This window comes from Oryctolagus cuniculus, chromosome 6 (assembly GCF_964237555.1).
Source record: "Oryctolagus cuniculus chromosome 6, mOryCun1.1, whole genome shotgun sequence".
NCBI classification, from domain to species: domain Eukaryota; kingdom Metazoa; phylum Chordata; class Mammalia; order Lagomorpha; family Leporidae; genus Oryctolagus; species Oryctolagus cuniculus.
This window is the reverse complement of record NC_091437.1, coordinates 126854237-126874486: the sequence shown is the minus strand read 5'-3', so window position 1 is coordinate 126874486 and position 20250 is coordinate 126854237. Positions and strand designations below refer to the sequence as shown.

General features: G+C 49.0%; 1 protein-coding gene and 1 long non-coding RNA gene across 6 annotated transcripts in view; one reads left to right on the top strand and one right to left on the bottom strand.

Annotated features, from left to right (window-relative positions):
• Nucleotides 1-10036, bottom strand: part of GRHL2 (grainyhead like transcription factor 2) — a 158577-nt gene extending 148541 nt beyond the window's left edge. For 2 of the 4 annotated variants that reach the window (XM_070075373.1, XM_017341465.3), the window contains exons 1-2: nucleotides 9859-10036; nucleotides 9662-9749 (exon numbers count right to left, since the gene is read on the bottom strand). In XM_070075373.1, coding sequence (XP_069931474.1) covers nucleotides 9662-9681 — 20 coding nt within the window. In that variant the 5' untranslated portion in view covers nucleotides 9682-9749; nucleotides 9859-10036. Of the gene's footprint in view, nucleotides 1-9604 lie in introns of all 4 variants that reach the window. The other 2 variants (XM_008255802.4, XM_008255803.4) reach the window with 2 other exon arrangements.
• On the top strand, nucleotides 10004-18278 carry LOC127490606 (uncharacterized). 2 transcript variants are annotated; one of them, XR_011389280.1, is made up of 3 exons: nucleotides 10004-10216; nucleotides 13020-13114; nucleotides 13481-18278. It is a non-coding gene; the product is annotated as an uncharacterized lncRNA (long non-coding RNA). The 2 variants fall into 2 exon arrangements; XR_011389279.1 differs by having other exon boundaries at nucleotides 13413-18278.
• The last annotated feature ends 1972 nt before the right edge of the window (nucleotides 18279-20250 follow it).

The following is a 20250-nucleotide window of genomic DNA, read 5'->3' as shown; positions in this document are numbered from 1 at the left end:
CGCTGGAATCTGGATCATGTTATATAATGTACATTTCTTGTGTTATCAATAATTAAATAGTGGTCCCTGTGTTTAGAAGCCCTTTGCATAGCTTTCGTGGACTGTCTACTCCATACTCTGTATTTTCAAGGAGTCAGTAGTCCTTTTTAAACTGTTTTCAAAAATATGTGAGATACAATTTTTTTAAGTATACACCAAGACACCAAAGGAAAAAAAAAAAAAACAAAGCCATGGTTTTAGAGCACAAATGCCTTCTGACCGGATTACAGTTCCTCCAACACAAGGCCCTTCCAGGGGCTCCCAACCCCAGAGACTTCAATTCTGTAGCACCACAGGACAGCGGACCTGGAGATTTTATTTCTGGCTAAGTGCAGAGCAGGTGTGTGCCTGAAGAACTATACTCCATTTAAAGTCAAACTGTAGCTGACAAAGGATTATTATTTAAAAAAAAAAAAAACAACTATTATTTAATACTTTTTTCTGAAGACCTACTACACTACGGCTTTGGCAAGATTTAAAAAAAAAAAAAAAAAGGACTTATTGATTTGAAAGGCAGGCAATAGAGAGGGAAAGACACATGTTCTATCTGCTGCTTTACTCCCCAGACACTTCAAGCAGCAGGGCTGGGCCAGGCCCAAGTCAGGAGCGGAGGAACTCCATCCGGGTCTCCCATGGGGCTGGCAGGATGCCAAGTGCTCTGGTCCTCAGCTGCTGCCTCGCAGGAGCATTGACAGGAGGCTGGATCGGAAGAGCAGGGTATTTGGGCCTTGAACCTGAGCTCCGACATGGGATATAAGCTTCCCAAGAGGCGGCTGAACTTGACGGACCACAACACCTGCCCCGCAACACTTTCCCGAGTTATGTTGTATTAAAGGAGGAGGAGAAGGAGAGAGGAGGAGAGGGAAAAAGGAAAAAAGAGTAAGGGGGAGGAGGAGTAGGAGGAAGAGGAAGAAGAGGTGAGGACGCGGCCGCCATGGCTTTAGCGATGCAGTTTATTTTTAGCCAATGTCCCATTCAGTCTGCTGTTGCCTCCCTCCCTGGAAGAGGTCTGCAGAGTTGCTGGCCTTGTATCCCGGGTTTCTTGAGCCACTTCACCTGCCTGCCCAGGTCACCTGTGCCTGGTCACCTCTGATGTGGGGCCTGGCTGCCCTTGAACTTCACGTGGGCCCCTGACTCTCTCCTACCTGCCGGGAGGGAGCCTGTTCCTCTGTTGTCTCACCCAGCTGGATATTAGCAGGAGGAGGGGGGTGAGGAACGGAAGTGCCCTGGTGCCCCATACCCTCCCTTTCATGGTAATGTCACCACACTGCCCAGGAGTGGCCACCACCCGCCCAGGCCCCTCTGGAGGGGGACAAGCAGGTGACTCTCCCCAGGCATCGTTTAGTTCAACTCCATTTTACAGGAGAAGAGAATCCTCTGAGGTTGCTTTAACCACTCTACTAGCAACACAGCAAAGAGGCACAAACCACCTCTGCTCGCAGCTGCTTTGAGAAGTGAGATCCAAAAAGCACAGAACGCAGTTCTTTTATGGGGCTCACTGAACTGAGAACTAAAAACAACTCGAGGAAGTGAGTGTGGGAATGAAAGCCCACTCCACCTCTGGGTAATGGCACCAGACTTGTCATAGGCTCCCTCGGTAGACAGTGAACACGGTGGTGGTGGTGGGGGGGGGAGGGGAGTGGTGCATTTCTTTTTTTTTTTTTTTTCCTACCCCCAAGCTGTCAACTCAGCTACCTCAAAAGGACTGCAAAACACTTCCAAACGTCTAGCTCCACATCCTAAACCTGGCCACTCACAGGTCCCAGAGGACCCCCAGGGCTCATCCTACCTCTGGAATTCCAGGTTTCAAGTTAAACAGAACTAATACCCCAGAAGGCCTGATCGCCAGGGGCCCATCCCTGCAGTCCCTACCACAACTCACGCTCCCGAAAGTGCTGCGGCTCAACCCAGAGCAGCTGCTTCCTGCTCTCTCCCTCCCTCCTTTTCTCCCCTCCCCAAACCCTGATCTGAATGCATGGACCCTCGGGGCCTCGCTGGAGTTGCAGGTGGGCGTTCAGCTGAAAGGCAAGCTCCACGGCGCAGGCCACAGGCCAGCCCGCTTTCCTTCGCAGCTCTGCTCCAGGGGTGCGTGCACTCACGCTTGGAAAGGAAGCCTTTCCTAGGGAGAGCAAGTGAAAGCAGATCCTAGAAGAGTGCGCCCCGCCAAGTTCATTGCCGCGTTCATTACAAAGTAAAATAAGGCACTTCATCCACCGCCACAGGCAGCCCTGGCTCTCCGCTGAGGAGCCATTCAAATGCAGGCTCTGCTGCTCAGACTCACTTTCATAATATACATTCAAATCTCCTGAAGACGCCAGCCTTCCTAGGCCTTTGCATACAAGTCTTACAACCTGCCTTTCCTTGGCATTGTATGTGGCAATTCAAAATGTGCTGTTTCCATGAATGACATTGCTACCGCTCACCACAGCATAGAAAGCTAAAACATTTCTCCCTTCCCAGTGCAAGGGGCGAGGAGGGAAAGGCGTGGAGACCCCCAAAGACAGACTTTCTATCCCACTTAACCCGTTATGGTCTGGTTCTTTCATTTACCATTAAGACGTGTACAGCATAAAATGTGCCTTGTTGCTAATCGAAGGAAAAAAAAAAAAAACAGATCTTGCAAGACTGAATCCGAATTTTGAAGACCGGTAGAGCTGACCAAGGGACCCCCAGGTGTGTGTTGTTGTTACTAAGCAACCCTCTCGTCCTCCTGGTCCAAAGCAAAAATTCCTATTCAGCCTGTGGCTGCTCGCTAAGGAATTTTTCCTGGTCAAGTTTGCCAAGCCAGTTGCTCTCCTGTTTCAGGACAAGGCCTCATTTTTTAGAATTGAGCTGGAGTTAGTAGGCAGCTCTTGAAAAGCGGGAGAGAGCAACCCCAGCACGAACGCCAGGGATCAGGAGGGAGGAGACCTTTTTTTTTTTTTTCTCCTTAGACTCAAAGACTCAAAGCTGCACATAGTTGCTGCCGATAGGGTGGCTGGCATCTTAGCTCCTGGCCTAGATCATAAGGACTGGCTGCTGATGCTAAAAGTGCTCAAAAGAACACAGCACAGTTCACTTTAAAAAAATGACACCAAAAATCAGATTCACATTCACCTCTGTGCATGAGTCAACTCTCACCAAGTTCTATCAGAGGAAAAAACAAAAAAAAAAAAAGGAAGGAAAAAATATTGCTTTAGATTAGGTTTAGATTAGGGAGGTGGCGAATGAAGGGGAAAAATACTATTTAACCAAATTGTTTATTTTTTCAACCACAAATACATGCCTAGTTAGAACAAAGTCCTAAAGAGGAACTGAAACAGGCGCTTAAGTTACCCAAGAATTTTTAAAAAGTAAATTTCACAATCTAATCTTTAAAGATCTTATTTAAGTTATCTAGGGATTTCAAGTAAACACTTTTGGGGACTAGTACTTGGTGTTATTGTTGTTTACATACTTCTATATATTTGACTTACCTGAAACCTTCCTGAACTCTTTTTGCTTTGTAGGATCTGGTAGAAATGGCTAGATCCCGCTGTTCATTCAATCTCTCTAGCTCTTAACTTCTAATCCTCCTTAAGCCAGGTGGCACTGGGCCCGTTTGGGTGGGCTGGACGCTGCAGTTGGTTTTAATCCTCCCTGCAGGCCCTCAGAAGTTCTAGAACATCTTACTAGGGAAATAGTTTTAAGCTGGAAACGAAGCTACAACCATCATTTCATCAAATCATTTCACGGGGGAGCAACCTCATGTTGGAACTCTGTACATCTGAGTACGTGCTGGAAAATAAAATAAAAAGTCAGCAAGGATCACCTGAACAAAGAATGATCCTTGTGAGCAGCATTGTGAAATTGGAGACCAGCCCAGCTCCCAGGTGAGTGGGATTCAGCCGAAAATGCGAGCTTGGCTGACATCACCTCAAATCAGGTCTTGGGCAGCTCTGGAAACTTCTGGCTGCTCCTAAACATATCCTCCCTCCAGAAGGGGCAGGTCAGCAAAATGAGTTAAGCAAAGGACATGGAAGGAAGGCCGGAGAATTCTCACACCCAGCCTCTCTTTGTATCAGAAGCTGCTCCTCCAGAGGTGCATACGATAAAAGCCCCCAGGTTTCATCCCAAGTGCACGACGGAGATGCACCGGAAAAGCTGTGTTCATTTCGAGCACTATTTCTGTAACTAATTGAACATACAGCATCCCTGGGACATTGTGTACATGCAGAGAGTCCTTGGCCCTCTCCTGTGAACCTAATTCAACCCCTTTGGGTTTGGGCTTAAGGATGTGTCTATAGGTTTTTGTCTTTTAAGATTTATTTATTTGAAAGGCAGAGCTGGGGGGTGGTGGGGTGGAGGGGCTGAGAGAGATGTGCATTCAGAGTGCATGCAGGGGTTAATCCAGGGCAGGAGACCCTAAGCACTGGACTGATGGTCCTAGCTGGCTCTTTCTTTATTCATTGGGTAAATGACAGACATTCGCAAGGATGGTTTTGTCTGGTTGTGAGTGTGTGAATATCTGGACTAAGAAACTTAGAGCGGCACTCAGTACACTGCTTGGGAAGCCTGCATCCCTACCTGGGGAGCCTGGGTGGCAGTCCTGCCTCCACTTCTGAATCCAGCTCCCTGCTAATGGACATCTTAGGAGGCAGCAGTGATGGCTCCCGTCGTTGGGTCCCTCCCTGCCTCCCTCATAGGAGACCCAGAGGGACTTCCTGGATTGAGATCCCTGCTCCTAGTTTCTGGCTATTGCAGACACTGGAGGAGTGAACCAGTGGATCAAAGAGCTGTCTCTCTCTCTCTCTCTCTCTCTGCTTTTCAAATAAAACTTCAAAAATAGTGCATTAAGCCTGTAATTATACAGTGGATGGAAATTATGTTTTTACAAAAATTAAAGAAAAGGAAAGAGGGGGATTGAAGGAGTGAGGGAATAGGGATAGAAGCATGGTTATCTTCTTAGAACTGTACCTATGAAAAATACACAACTGATCATGTTAACTGACTCAACAGTGTCATTATCTCCCTGCCTCTAATCTCATGACACTGGGCTCCTTTCTGGACTTAGCGCATTCTGAGCACCCTGACCCCAGGGCCTTTGCAGTCGCCCGTCCAACCACATGTAACACTCCTACCCCACGTATCTTCAGAGTTCAACCCTGCACCTCTTTCAAGGGTCCCCAGAAACCTGCCCCAACCACCACACACACCCCCGCTCTGCAGCACTCCCAATCTCTAGCCTGCTTCGTTTTCCAGCACAGCACGGCAACTGTCACCTTATTAGGGTCACTTCTTGATTGGCTTATTGTCTGTTCCTCCTCACATACACAAGAACGGAAGCACCATGAAGGCTGGGAATTTGTTCTCACTAGCGAATGTTCACGTTGGGATCAATGCCCAGGATTAAATGGCATGCAAGGCAACTTTGTTTAAAAAAAAAAAATGAGTATATGTATTAGTTTGAGGAAGACAGGATGAATCCTTGCCATTTGTGGCCTCAAAGGCTATTTTACATAGCCAAATGGAAAAGAATATATGGGTTCAGGACACTCATAAGCAGAACGTTGAATTAAACTGTATAGTCATTTCCTAAATCATTATCCACACACGAAATCTATACGTGTGGCATTTTCTCAATAATGACACAAAATGGGGCCAGTGCTGTTTGAGACCTGGCTGTTCCACTTTCAGTCTAGCTCTCTGCTATGGCCAGGGAAAGCAGCAGAAGATGGCCCAAGTCCTTGGGCCCCTGTATGCGCATGAGAGACCAGGAAGAAGCTCCTATCTTCAGATTGGCCCAGCCCCAGCTGTGGAGGCCATTTGAAGAGTGAACCAGTGGATGGAAGACCTTTCTGTCTCTGCCTCTGCCTCTGTAACTCTGCCTTTCAAGTAAATAAATCTTTAAAAAAAAAAAAAAAGATAAAACACACAAGATGGGGCTGCTGCAGTGGCATAGTAGGCTAGCCTCTGCCTGTGGCACCAGCATCCCATATGGGCGCTGGTTCATGTCTCAGCTGCTCTGATCCAGCTCTCTGCTATGGCCTGGGAAAGCAGTGGAAGACGGCTCAAGCGCTTGGACCCCTGCACCTGCGTAGGGGACCCAGAGGAATCTCCTGGCTCCTGGTTTTGTATCGGCTCAGCTCTGGCTGTTGCAGCCATTTGGGGAATGAACCTGCAGATGGAACAACTTTCTGTCTCTCCTTCTTTGTAAATCTGTCCCTCAAATAAATAAAATTAAAATGATTAAAATTATCATAGCCAAAAACCAGGCACATAGGTAGAAGCAGTTATTTGGCATAACCTGTACTGTGTTTTTTAAAAACTGTTTTATGGTTATGGCATTGTGGCGCAGGTAGTTAGTCACTGCTTGGGATGCCCACATTCCACACCCGAGTGCCTGGTCTGACTCTGCTTCTGATTCAGTTTCCAGTTCATGCATCTTGAGAGGTAGCCGAGGATTGCTCATATGCTTGGGCTCCTGCCACCTATGTGGGTGACCCAGATGGAGTTCCTGGCTTCTGGCTTCAGCCTGGCCCAGTCCCTGGTTGTTGTGGGCATTTGGGGACTGAACTAGTGAGATCTCTCTCTCTCTCTCTCTCTCTCTCTCTCCCCCCCCCCATCTTCAAGTAAATAAAAATAAATTTTTAAAAATTCCTCATAGCTTTTTTAAAAAAAAAACTATTTTATAACTATCATAATTTTCTGGTAACTTTTAAGGCACTTTGCAGGTTTTAATCAAATTATGTCTGTGGATGTCTTACCGCTCACTACAGACCTGCTACATCTTGCCCATCTTTGTATTCTCCTAGAATGCCTATGTGAAAATACTGCAGCTAGTGGGTGATCAGAACATGTGCTGATCTGATGACAAACGCACGGGTAGCAAATCAATTATCACACACGCCCGAGAGACTCTGAAAAGCTTCGTGGAAAAAGCCTATTATTATACCTGGATTTCAAAACAATGTCGCACCGAAATAAAACTTATCTATCGATTTCATTTTCTATTAAGTTTCTGAAGACCCCCAGTTTGCAGGCAGATAGCTCCTCTGAAAATAGTTTGGGCAGTAAAATAAGAGATTCTTCATCTAGCACTGCATTGCTTGTTGGCAAAGATCAGAGCTCTTCATAAAATTTAAGATGGAGAATAGAGAATCTTTAAATATGTACAAAAAACTTTAAACATGTACAGAGACAAAATGTCCTAAAAATACTTGGCTTTAATGAGTGATATCAACACTGAAGAACATAAAACACAATGTTTCAATCTAAGTCCACACCGTAAAAAAAAAAAAAAAAAAAAAAAAAAAAAAAAAAAAAAAAAAACCACATGATGCTACTGCCGTCCAGACTCGACCGTCCTTGCTATCCAAAAGATTACCTAATCTAAATGCGATTGTGGAAAACTGTCCAGGGTGCATTCTAGGTCATTTCCAGAAGGGACAGCCAGGCCTCCTAGGACGCCCTCCGGGGCCCCTCACTTTCTCGGGGTGAGGAAGCTTCAGCCAGGAGTTCTTCCCCAGAGTTCCCACCCCTACCTCACACTGACAACTGCAGGAGCCTCCGCACAGAAAACCTGCAGCCACCCGCCCCTGCTGGGCACTCGTTAGAATATTAACATTAAGCAAACCAAGCTAGAGTTGGCAAAAAATGATCCAAAAGCCACGTATGGACTTGGAGCATTTCCCAATGGTGCAGACAGAGAGCGCGCAACGGGTTGGATTGTGCAGCTCTTTGCCATGCTGTTACTCTTCCTTTTCCCAGGATATAAAATTAGGACTTGGAAATCACACGATAAAAGCTACTTTTTCTTGAAGTTCGGTGTCTGTCACCCCAGCAGGTTAGGACTCAGGAAAACTGGGTAACGTTATCGCCTTAAAAGCAGGCGGCTTGTGCTCGGGGCTCCTTTTCGATAAGTAAGTAAATTCTTAGGGGTGCTACGTAGACCTTGGTAAAAACACAAACCGAGCTGTTTTCGTTCTGAATTCATTTGAGTCACGTCATATCCAGTGAAACAGCAAACTGTTGGCGGCGAGATTCATTCCACTAGGCTTGCCACCATTTCTTACAGGATCCAAACAAACAAAAACACAGCTCGGCTCTGGGGCTACTTCAGGGCTGCGGGCTCCTGAGCTTCAGAGAATCTGGGGCGTGGGGGGGGGGGGGGGGACGGCCACTCCCACCCACCCCGGCCCGGGGCTGCGACACGGGTACTCCCCCTCCCGTGGGTGGCACGGTTCCTCCGTGGCTGCCGGCCACACTGGCACCACCGTCTGGCAGGGGCTCGGCGTGTCTGCGTGCGTTTTCAGCCTCCCGACCCCACCAGCCGCTCTGCCGCCAGCACGGCCCTCCCTCCACCCCCAGCAGGTCCGTGGGGCCTTCCCGCGCCGCTCTCGACGTCCCTCGCCCGTGGACCGGCACTGGCCACTTGGCGCCCAAGGAGCCACCCTCGGGAAGGGCTCCTCGGGGTGGCCACCGCACCGGGGGTAAAGTGACCAGGGCATCAGCCATAGGCAGGACGCAGCCAGCGCGCCCGAGGAGGAAGGGGCAGGGAGTGTCGCCACCGAATCCCGAGAAAGGCCGCGGGACCCACCTCCGGCTCCCGGCCGCTCCCGCCCTCGGCCCCACCTCCCCCGGCTCGCACAAAGGCGTCCCGGAGGCGGGGGCCGCGGCCGCGGGAGGCCGCCCGGACGCCATCCGGCCAGGCCCGGGCAGCCGGGGCTTGGGGCCGCGCAGGCCGCCGCTCCCGTGGCGAGTCTGGAGGGCCCGTGGCGGGCAGGCGGGAAGGAAGGACGCGAGGGCAGAGTTCCCACTGGCCCGGGCCCCGGCCTTTCCCTGAGAGCACCCCCTTCCCCGAGAAGGCCGGGGGCGCCCCCACGCAGTCCCGCCACGCCCGCCCTGCTGGCCACCGGCGTGGGGCGCCCGGGCCGCGGAGACTGCAAGAGTGCAGGCGCCGTCGAGGCGCGGGCAGACGAAGGGCCGACTCGGGGCCTCAAATCCGTTCTTCCCATTTCCCCCAGGCCCCAGGACCTGCTCCAGGCTGCCAGACAAAGCGGGGGCGGGCGGCCCGGGAGCCCCCAGGCCTCCCCGCCTGGCCGCGCGTCGCGGACGCACAGCGGGCGCAGGCACGGCCCGGGCCCGGTGCGGGAAGATGGCCGTTCCTGCCTTTTATAAAAGCTCTTTGTTGTGCTCACACAAAAGCGGCCAGCAGGCCCCTTGCACTAATCGAAGGCGCTCGGCTGAACTTCCAGGTGGCCCCAGAAAGCCCTAGGCACCTCCAGGAGAGGGGGAAATAACAGGCTGCCCGCCCCCGCCCCGCGACCAAAGCCCGTGTCCACGTCCAGGGATTCGGCCCCGGGCGCGGGAGCTGAGCACACTGGCGAGGGAGGGAGGGAGGAAGAGGAAAAACCGAGGACCAAGGCCCGCAGGCGCATGAAACGTTCACGTTCTCGTGGGCTTTCTCCCCTGAATCGGGGTAGAAACATAATCCGGAAAAGTCTGGATCCACCAAAAAAAAAAAAAAGAGAAAAAGGGGAGGAAAAAAAAAAAGAAAGAAAAAAAATACCAAACAATAGCAACTTAAAAAAAAAAAATCACAAACCAGTTGCCATCAGCCCAAAGTGGTAGCAGCAGCAGCCGGCGCGTGTGATCCACTTACTTGTCCGACTCTTGTGACATGTTTGATCCAATGAACTCGCTCCCCTTTTCCTGGAGCCTCAGCCTCTGGAGAAACTGGACTTTCAGGTCTGTGCAGGTGAGAGCGCCCGAGATGGCAGAACAAGAGCTACAGGTAATTCTGCTTTTTCGTCCCCCCTCACCACGCTCGCTCGCTCGCTCGCCCGCTCGCGCCCTCACCTAGCCGGAAAGGTGGGATAAGGGGGGGGCCCCTCACATGGGGCCCGAGCTCGGAGGCAGCCGGGCGGCGCGGAGTCCTCCTGGGTCGTGGCAGTGGGCAGACACAGAGCCGAAAGTGGCGGACTTGGGCGGCCACAGGTAACTTTCTCGCAAGGAGCTGAATTCTTTCACTAAAGGGTACAAGCCCGAGGGACGAGCCGCGCCGTGATTGGCTGCGGAGCTCGCTCAGGTGAGCTGCCATTGGCAGAGGCGCGCTCAGGTAAGGCCCTTCTCCAGGTGCAGGTAACTCACTCCAAAGTTTACCTGAGTGGAGCGGCGGCACGCTTCGCAGCTCGGCGGCAGCCGGTGGGAGCTGAAGGTCAGGGCTTCGAGCCGACCGCGAGCTACCTTTGCCTTTTCGCCCCCGAGGACGGGGTGGGAAGCTGGTGGGGGAGGGTACCTGGCGCGGGGTGGGGGCGGGGTGGGGGAGAAGCAGCACCTGCAGACACTAGGGATTGTGGGTCGAACGGAAGGACGAAGGAGAGCTGAACTCGGGCATCGCCGGCCACCCGGAATCAAACGCGCAGCACCCTACGAGGCATGCGGTGCCCACCTTAAGATGACCGACAGTGGGCCCAAGAGTGCGGAACTCGAGTGTCTTTGTGCTTGGAGGGGAGAAGAGACCCAGAGATCGCCAGCGCTGTTGTGTAACTGCATTTTTCACATTCTTAACCACAACAAACATGTCCCGTGTCCCGGTGGGTAAGAGATAGCAGGTACACTACAGAGGCTCAGATGGGCGAGCATCGCTTGGTGAGCGGGCAGGTGCGGAGTGGCCTGGTTCTCATGGAGCCCCGCTTCCATCTCAAGCCTAGGATTCCAGAACTGCAAACAACCCCTAAATCCGTTCCATAAACCTGTTGTCATCTGGTGTCTCGAGGCAGGCATCAGCATTTACATTGTAATTCAATAGACGCAGCTACTACAAAGGTGCTTTATCCTTCCAGCTTAATATGGTTGCTACGGAAACGAGGCAGGAGGACACCGACTTTTCTGCGGTTCTGTTTCTCCTGGCTGGGCATAGCATGAATTAGCAAAGGTGTAATTTATAATCGCGTGAAGTATCTGTGGAAGTTCTGATGGCGGTCTGGCCCAAATATGTGGCGTGGAGAAATAAAGGAGATGGCGAAAAGCTTACTGTAGTTTATATTACATTACCACCAAAGCCGCCAGAGTTGATACAGCTTCTGGTTTCGTCTTTATGGATCACATATTTCCTGAACGTTAAATGGTGAGACAAGGTTTGGTTGTGCCATTGTTTTTGCTCTCGGCAAATGAGTTTTGAAATTGTGTTCTTTAAAGACAGCATGAGGACAGTCCTGTGCACTAACTTTTTAAGGATAAAGGATAATACAGTACCCACCTGTCCCCAGCATTCTCTTGCTCCTCTCTAGAGGCTCCTCCTGTAGCTGTGTCTTCTGTCCTTTCTCTCCCTGTTCCTAAGTAACTAACATTATCTCTTGATGTAGATGTTGTGTTTTGACTGCCTGTAGCCTCAGATAAGGATTTAGCTCTTTCACTTCACCCCGCTTCCGCATCTAGCCATTCTTCCAACATAGCTCTCCCACGGTGTAGGGGCCAGGTCATACGTGATTGTGTAAATGTTAGTAACGACAGAGCGAACTAGTGTACAACAGTGGTTTTCTGTCTTATAAAATCTTTTAACTATTTTATGTATCTATCCTGATATTGTTCTATTGACAGCTGACCTATCAAATGGATTTTTCAAATGGTCAAACATTTCTCCTTTTCCCCTTGGAAAATCCCTCCTACATGCCTGTTTTATTCCAGTGGAGACAAGTCGCTCCATGAACCTGCTGCACAATCTTCATTCTGACACTGATTTCTGTGACTTTTGCCTTCTTAGTTTACTGCTTCATTTCCCATGGCACATGGTCTAGTAACAACACAAGAAGGGGCGCAGAAGGGAAGATTTGAGTCCTTACGCTCTTGAAGCATCCTTATGCAACTTTTTCTTTATTTTTGATGAAAAGTTTGACTATCTGTACAACTCTAAGTTGGAAAATTTCAGTCATGATTTTGTAAGGATTACTCTTACGTCCTCGCTTCTGGTGACATTATTGAGAATTTCTTGCCAATCTGATTCCCAGTTCTTGGTGACTTAAGATTTTTCTTTCTGGAAACTTGCTCTTCATGTGTCTAGTATTCTGAAATGTCAAGATTATGTGCCTTAGTTCAGCCGTTCATTTATTGAGCAAACTGGGTACTCAATGGACACTCTGTCTGGAGACTTATGTCCAGTTCAGGGAGTTTTCTTGAGCTATTCCTTTCATAATTTCCTTGCCTCTGGGGAGTCCCATCCTAGCACAGCAGTTAACATGAAAGTGCTGGAACCAGATTGCAAGTTCAATTCCTGACTCTACGTTTTGACCTTGGGCAAGTCACTTGATCTTGCTGTGACTCACTTTCCTCATCTGTAAAGTGGGGATAATAATAGTCATCATCCCCACCAATATATCTGAGCCACTTAGAACAGTGTCAGACATGTGTAGGAAGTCCTCAGTTCTTGGCTCCTCTTACTGTTTTCTTTAAACCTCTGTTAGTTGGATATTGGATCTCTTGGCTTAATATTAGAAAGTTCTTATTTTTCTTTCCCACTGGACGTTGCTTGCTCATTTATACAAATTTGGGTGATCTTGTAAAGATTTATTACTCATTTGTTTGAAAGGAAGAGAGAGAAAACACTTCCATCCACTGGTTCACTCCTCAGATGCCTGCTACAGCTGGAGCTGGACCAGACTAAAGTCAGGAGCCGGGAACTCCATCCTGCTCTCCCACGTGGGTGGCAGGAACCCAAGTACTGAGACCAGTATCTGCTGCCTTCTCAGGCACATCAGCACACAGCTGGATCCGAAGCAGAGGGGCCTGAACTGAACCAGGCACTCTGATCAGAGATGCAGGCATCCCAATGGCAGCCACAACGCCCACCCCGGAGGACATAACTTTCTACTGATACGATCTCAGCCATCCGAAGACCTCTTTTCGTGTTTTTTTTTTTTTTTTTAATGCAGTTCCGCAATTATGTCATCATTGCAGTAATTTTCCCTGCTTTTTGAAGGTCTTTATGTACCTAGAGTTTTCTGCTTCCTGCTTTCTCTCAGCTTCCCCCGGCTTCCTGTTTCCCAGCGTGTTTGTGCAGTCCCATCTTGTTGGAAGCTTTCGTCAACTGTGCAGACCTTCTACTCTTCCTTCACAGGTAAGAGTAAGGTAGTAGATCCTCCGCAGAAACTCTGTGTGGGGGTGGGGCGGGGGCGGGGGCTCGCGGCATGGCGACCCGGTGAAAGCTTGTCTTCTGGTGGGAAGATACCCCAAGTGTCAGAAGCGAGATGCCGTTTTTCTTTGGGGCTCTTCAGTTTCTCACGAGAAAGCTTCTACAATCCCTTGCCTGCGGGGGCGTGCTCCTGGCTGCCAAGCTCCTGGAAGCCGGCCAGGGGAAGGGTCTGGGCGAGTCACTGCTTAGTCTGCAGGCTTTCCCGCTCGTTCCTTTTCTGTAGATGCCTCCCCCCTGCCGTCTCTGTGTCTGCTGTCACGCCTCTCTCCTGTGTCTCCTCCTGGTTGCTAGGCACGGGACAGGGACCCGAGGAACCAACAAGTGCAAATGCCAACGTGTACCTCGTACCCCTGATTTTAACCATTCACCTCCCCTTTGCTTCTGGGATCCTGGAACCGCCTTATCAGCATTTCCCTATGGTGGTCTCGCATCTTCAAAGCCCAGGATTTTGTAGAGCAATTGGACCGTTTGTGTTCTGATCCCTGTGACCATATCAGAGTGCAGCTTCCGCTATTCGATTAAACCAGTTTCCACCCCGCCTCCAACAGTTCTTCCAGAATTGGGTTGAAATATAGCTTTTGCTGATGGCTCTTCCTCCGCTCTCTTTGCCATTCTATGTTTCTTTAAACAAAAAACGTCTTTTTTCAAGGGACAATGAAGATAAACCAGTGTTGGTTAGCCTGCCATCTTTAATCCAAAGTGCATTTCCAAAATCACCTAATGGTTTTCCAGAACTATCTCAAATTTGTTTATAGCTACACTACTCCTTATGTTGGTTTGTGATTGGTCAAGATGGCTTTCTTCCTCTCTAACATCTAACAGCTGAGCCTTGATTAGACCGATTGGGTCTGTTTTCCTGGTTAGTTAACTGCTGCTATATTGAGTGTTCAGATCACCGAAGGGGCACTTTCAAATTTACCAACCATGGCATGGCTGCTATTATACAGTGGCTTTGATTCCCTTGGCACGAGATTTGAAAATGAGTAAGAAAGTTGCTGGCACCCTGATCATGAGACAACACCATGCTTTCCCCAGGGGCTTTTAGCTACAAACACTTAAATACGGCCCTGCTATCAAGCCTGGTCCCTGGGTGGACCGTCAGCATCAGATCACCTGTGAGGAACTTGTTAAGAATGCAAATTCACCCACTCACCCCAGACCTACTGAATGAGAAACCCAAGGAGATGGGCGGGCAGCAATGTGTTGTCTAATGAGCTCTCCAGGAGTTTGAGAAACGCATTTCTAGAGGCTGGAGTGCCATATCCTTAGCCACTGAAGGCGGTCATCCCAAATTATGCTGCACACCGAGTTTTCCCATGGGCAGTCATGGGGCTCCTTAGTGGATTTCACCTGTCTGGATGATTGCCTTCCCGGTCCTCTGATTGTTTACTTAATGGTTGACCACTGTCCTTAATAGGAGTAGTTAGCAAATTACAGAAAGGAGCCTCAAATCTGCCACAGTATGGCCATGGGGATCTTAGGAGCTTCGGCACAGCATTTGAAGGTCATTTAAGAGGCAACAGCAAAGCAAACATTGATGTAGAAGCTAGTGACAAAATCATGCTATTTTTAGACCACATGATTTCATTGATGAGATTAAAAGTTCAGTCAAGTTCCCAGGGGAAAATTATACTGTTGGTTGGAGTCCTGGTCTTTAGCATCTAGTAAGATGGCTGAAGTCGTTTTCCTAAAGTAGTAAACTTAGGATTTCATGTGCATTGCCATTTCACACCTTGTTAAGTGAGACTTGGGGAAAAGATGCTATTCTGGGGCATCTACGCAGAAGAACCCACTTTGCAAGGCTTCAGATCTAGTCCAGCAGGTCTGCCTGCCTGCTGCTGTGTCTCCCCCCACCAGTGTTACACACAGGGCCCCTGCAGCGGGTCTGCCATTGGATCTACCGAGGAACAGTGCCAAGCGGTGTCTCAGGCTGATTCACGCTATAAAAACGCTAACATGTTCAATTGGCTGTTATCCCAAAGAGGGAAACTTGGAAAGAATAAAATGTACCTGGGTGCCCGAATTCCAATCAGCCCCGGAATGTGCAGCTCAACCAAGTGAGCAGTAAAATGACAGTTTCCTTGTGGTTTGGGGACACTTCTTCAGCCAGTAGCCAGCGAAGGTTTGCAGATTTCCTTCAATCAGCACTGGTTTCTGTTGCTGGCCTGGCCATTAGTAATCTCTCAGCAGAAAGCACGGGCTCAGGGAAGAAGCACTGCACAAGTCTGTGCTCCATCCTGAATCTCCAGGGATAGAAGAGAGGGCGAGGAAATGAGAGGTTAACAGCGGGCCGCAAAGTGTGGACATTGGAAAGGCACTAAGGAAGTAGGAACTGAGTATCAGAGCTGAGCAAGATGAGCCCCGAACATTTTGAGGATCAAAGCTGTTTAGCCTGGAAACCTCAGACAAGCTTAGGAAATCCAGTTTCCCATGGTCGGTGAAGGTGGGAGTGAGTGAGCGGCAGGGTTGATGGCAGACACAAAACTACTGGACCGGTATATCCAAACCCGAGCCAGCACAAGCAGGCCCTGTCTATATCCATCTGTAGGGCTTCCATAACAGTACCATACACCATGTGGGTTAAGCAACAGAAATCCACCTTCTCACATTTCTGGGAGACAGAAGTCCAGGCTCACAGGTGAGCGTCTTCTGACTGTACTGTCACGTGGTATTTTCACTGTACACGCTCATCTCCATGTCCTAACCTCTTCTTAGAAGGACATCAGCGATACTGGACTGAGGTTACTCACGTGTCCTCATTCCACCTTCTTACCTCTTCAACAACTCTCTAAGTATAGTCACCTTCTGAGGCTGTGGGAGGTTAGGACTGCCACCATAGGAGCTTGTAGAGATGCAGTTCAGCTCAAAGCATCCTCCTCCAGGCCTGCGGGAGACAATGTATATTCTAGCCAAACTGAACCAGGAAGACTTGTAGGCTTGGGTGCGTCAGGAGAACCATCGGGAGTGAGGCACCAGACCTACAGCAAGGTGAGTGAGTGAAAGGTCACATACTAATCAATGAGATACCATCTCCTAGCTCCCTCCACCCAGTTTGCTGAGCTGGGTTTATACCACCACCTCCCATGTCTCTCCCCCAAGGCAGGGGATCAGAGGATCTGTGAATAAATTAAAGATCCTAGAGAAAAGATCTACGGATATTGATGTATGGGTGTTCCCTGAGCAGAGACAGAGAAGCAAAGAGCCTGCTGTCTACCAGGTCTCCTTCCAGCAAACCGCATTCCCTCCAGCCTCACAGAAAGCCTCTGTTAAGCTTCTTGTGCCACACTTTTATTTATTTATTTATTTATTTATTTTTAAACTTTTTTTTTTGACAGGCAGAGTGGACAGTGAGAGAGAGAGACAGAGAGAAAGGTCTTCCTTTACCGCTGGTTCACTCTCCAATGGCCGCCGCGGCTGGAGTGCTGCAGCCGGTGCACCACACTGATCTGAAGCCAGGAGCCAGGTGCTTCTCCTGGTCTCCCATGGGGTGCAGGGCCCAAGCACTTGGGCCATCCTCCACTGCACTCCCTGGCCACAGCAGAGAGCTGGCCTGGAAGAGGAGCAACCAGGACAGAATCCGGCGCCCCGACCGGGACTAGAACCAGGGGTGCTGGCACCGCAGGTGGAGGATTAGCCTAGTGAGCCGCAGTGCCGGCCATACTTTTATTTTTTTAAAATACTTATTTATTTATTTGAAAGAGTTACACAGAGAGAGAAGGAGAGGCGGGGGGGGGGGCGGGTCTTCCATCTGCTGGTTTACTCCCCAGTTGACCCCAATGGCCAGAGCTGTCCCGATCTGAAGCCAGGAACCAGGAGCTTCTTCTGAGTCTCCCACAAGGGTGCAAGGGCCCAAGGACTGGGGCCATCTTCTACTGTTTTCCCAGGCTGTAGCAGAGAGCTGGATCAGAAGTGGAGCAGCCGGGACTAGAACTGGCGTCCATATGGGATGCCAGCGCTTCAGGCAGTGGCATTACCTGCTATGCCACAGTGCCAGCACCTATGCCATACTTTTAAATATAAATATGATGGGGGTTGGCGTTGTGGCATAGCAGGTAAAGCCACCACCTGCAGTGCCAACATCCCATATGGGCACCGGTTTGAGTCCTGGCTGCTCCACTTCTGATCCAGCTCTCTGTTATGGCTTAGGAAAGCAGTAGAAGATGGCCCAAGTGCTTGGGCCCCTGCACCCACATTGGAGATCCAGAATAAGTTCCTGACTCCTGGCTTTGGATCAGCACAGTTCCAGCCATTGCAGCCTTTTGGGGAGTGAACTAACAAATGGAAGATCTCTCCCTCTCTGCCTCTGCTTCTCTGCCTTTCAAATAAATAAATAAATGTTAAATATATATATATATGTATATTAGCCAGCGCCGCGGCTCACTAGGCAAATCCTCCGCCTTGCGGCGCCGGCACACCGGGTTCTAGTCCCAGTTGGGGCACCAGATTCTGTCCCGGTTGCCCCTCTTCCAGGCCAGCTCTCTGCTGTGGCCAGGCAGTGCAGTGAAGGATGGCCCAAGTCCTTGGGCCCTGCACCCCATGGGAGACCAGGAGAAGTACCTGGCTCCTGCCATCGGATCAGCGTGGTGCACCGGCCGTAGCGTGCCAGCCGCGGCGGCCATTGGAGGGTGAACCAACGGCAAAGAAAGACCTTTCTCTCTGTCTCTCTCTCACTGTCCACTCTGCCTGTCCAAAAAAAAAAAAAAAATATATATATATATATGTACACACACACACATATATAAACATGAAGGGGTCAGCATTGTGGCACAGTGGGTTAAGCCACCACTTGGGCTGCCAACATCCCACATGAGCACTTGTCCGAGTCCCAGCTGCTCCACTTCCAATTCAGCTCCCTGCTGATGCCTCTGGGGCAGCAGCGAATGATGGCCTAGGTATTTGCCTGCCATACACATGTAGGAGACCAGGACAGAGTTCCAGGCTCCTGCTTCAGCCTGCTCCAGCCCTGGCCATTGCAGCCATGTGGGGAGTAAACCAGTGGATGGAAGATCTCTCTCTGTCGTTGGTCTTCTGTATATAAAGTTAATTAAAAATGAATCTTAATGAAGAATGGAATGGGAGAAGGAGTAGGAGGGGGGATGGGAGTGGGGTGGGAGGGTGGGCATGGAGAGAAGAACCGCTATATTCCTGAAGTTGTACCTATGAAATTTGCATTCGTTAAATAAAGACTTTAAAAAAAAAACTCTATCTCTGTCTCGCCCTCTCTCTTGCTGTCACTCTGTTTTTCAGATTAATCATATATATGTAAACATGAGGTCAGGTTTATATATATAAATTATACTTTATATAAATATGTATTTATATAATCATATATAAAATATGAATTCCTATATATATATATAAATAGGTCAAATTCACTAATATTTGAGAAAAGCCTCCAAAAAAGAACAAAGACCAGGACAAAAATCTAACTAAAAAGGTGACTTGGAGGAAACAACATTTTAATGGGATAAAGATTATAAAATTAATACATACAAAAACATTGAATCTATGAAATAAGAACAGTAGGCTATTTAAAAGCAATGAAGCAGATATCAATAACAGGGCCTATAGACAGTGAACATATGAAAGCCGAAATAGAGCTTTCGATGGAATAAAGACAGAATCTAGGAAACTTCTCAGAAAGGAGCATAAAAGACTGTAAAGTGGACAATAAAGAAGATATTATAGGATCGATCAAGAAGGTATAATGTGTTCCAAAGAAAGGGTGGAACAAAGGGAAGTATTAGAGAAAAGCTGAAATATGATTTTAAGAGCTAAAGTATTGTGAGTAGTGTAATTGATATCTTCTAATCCTCAGCACGGAGAATTGGAAGAGACATAAGTTGAGGCAATTATCATTAAATTTTGGACCAACCTTTGCAAGGAATAAAAATAAAATGAAACAAAGGAAAATTGGCTCAAGAATCAGAATATATTAGACTTTTCAACAACACTGCCTGCTCAAAGACATTAGAAAAATTGTCTTTAGAGAATTTTCTGCTTTGACAAATTGTAATGAAGTATAAAAATACAATGAAGTTTAACTTTGGGAATTCAAGGTCACAAAAATTGCCTCTCATGCATCCTTTCTTAGAAAAACGTTAGATAAAATGTTCCATGAAATGAGAAAATGCCAAAAAAAAAATAAAATAAAATAAAGGATCCTCATGACTCAGAGATTGGGAAAGGCAACAACAGAGGAGAAAGTTGGAAGGAAGTGAGACTGATGGTTTTGCAGCAGGCTTCTAGAATAACCAAACTTTCAACAGGGACCTCGGGATGGAGACTGGGAGATAAGGAGGAGAAATCAACTATTAAATTGAACCTCAAGGAGCCGGCGCCGCGGCTCACTAGGCTAATCCTACGCCTAGCGGCGCCGGCACACCGGGTTCTAGTCCCGGTCGGGGCGCCGGATTCTGTCCCGGTTGTCCCTCTTCCAAGCCAGCCCTCTGCTGTGGCCAGGGAGTGCAGTGGAGGATGGCCCAGGTGCTTGGGCCCTGCACCCCATGGGAGACCAGGAAAAGCACCTGGCTCCTGGCTCCTGCCATCGGATCAGCGCGGTGCGCCGGCCGCAGCGCGCCGGCCGCGGCGGCCATTGGAGGGTGAACCAACGGCAAAGGAAGACCTTTCTCTCTCTGTCTCTCTCTCTCACTGTCCACTCTGCCTGTCAAAAAAAAATAAAATAAAAAAAATAAATTGAACCTCAAGGAAATAATATCTTTGTGGATCTGGGAAGTCTGAAAGTACTTCGAGAAGTTTCTGGAAAAGAAAATTTAAAATTAAGTTTATTTTGATTCAGAATGTTTTCTTAAGATTTATTTGGCGGGGGGGGGGGAGACAGAGAGAGAGGGAGAGAGAGAGAGAAAGGTCTTCTGTCTGCTAGTTCACTCCCCAAATGGTTGCAACAACCAGAGCTGGGCCATGCCAAAATCAGGAGCCAGGAACTCCATCCAGGTCTCCCACATGAGTGACAGGGGCCCACGTACTCAGGCCATCCTCTGCTGGTTTCCCAGGTGCATTAGCAGAGAACTAGATGAGAAGCAGAGCAGCCCAGGGGCCAG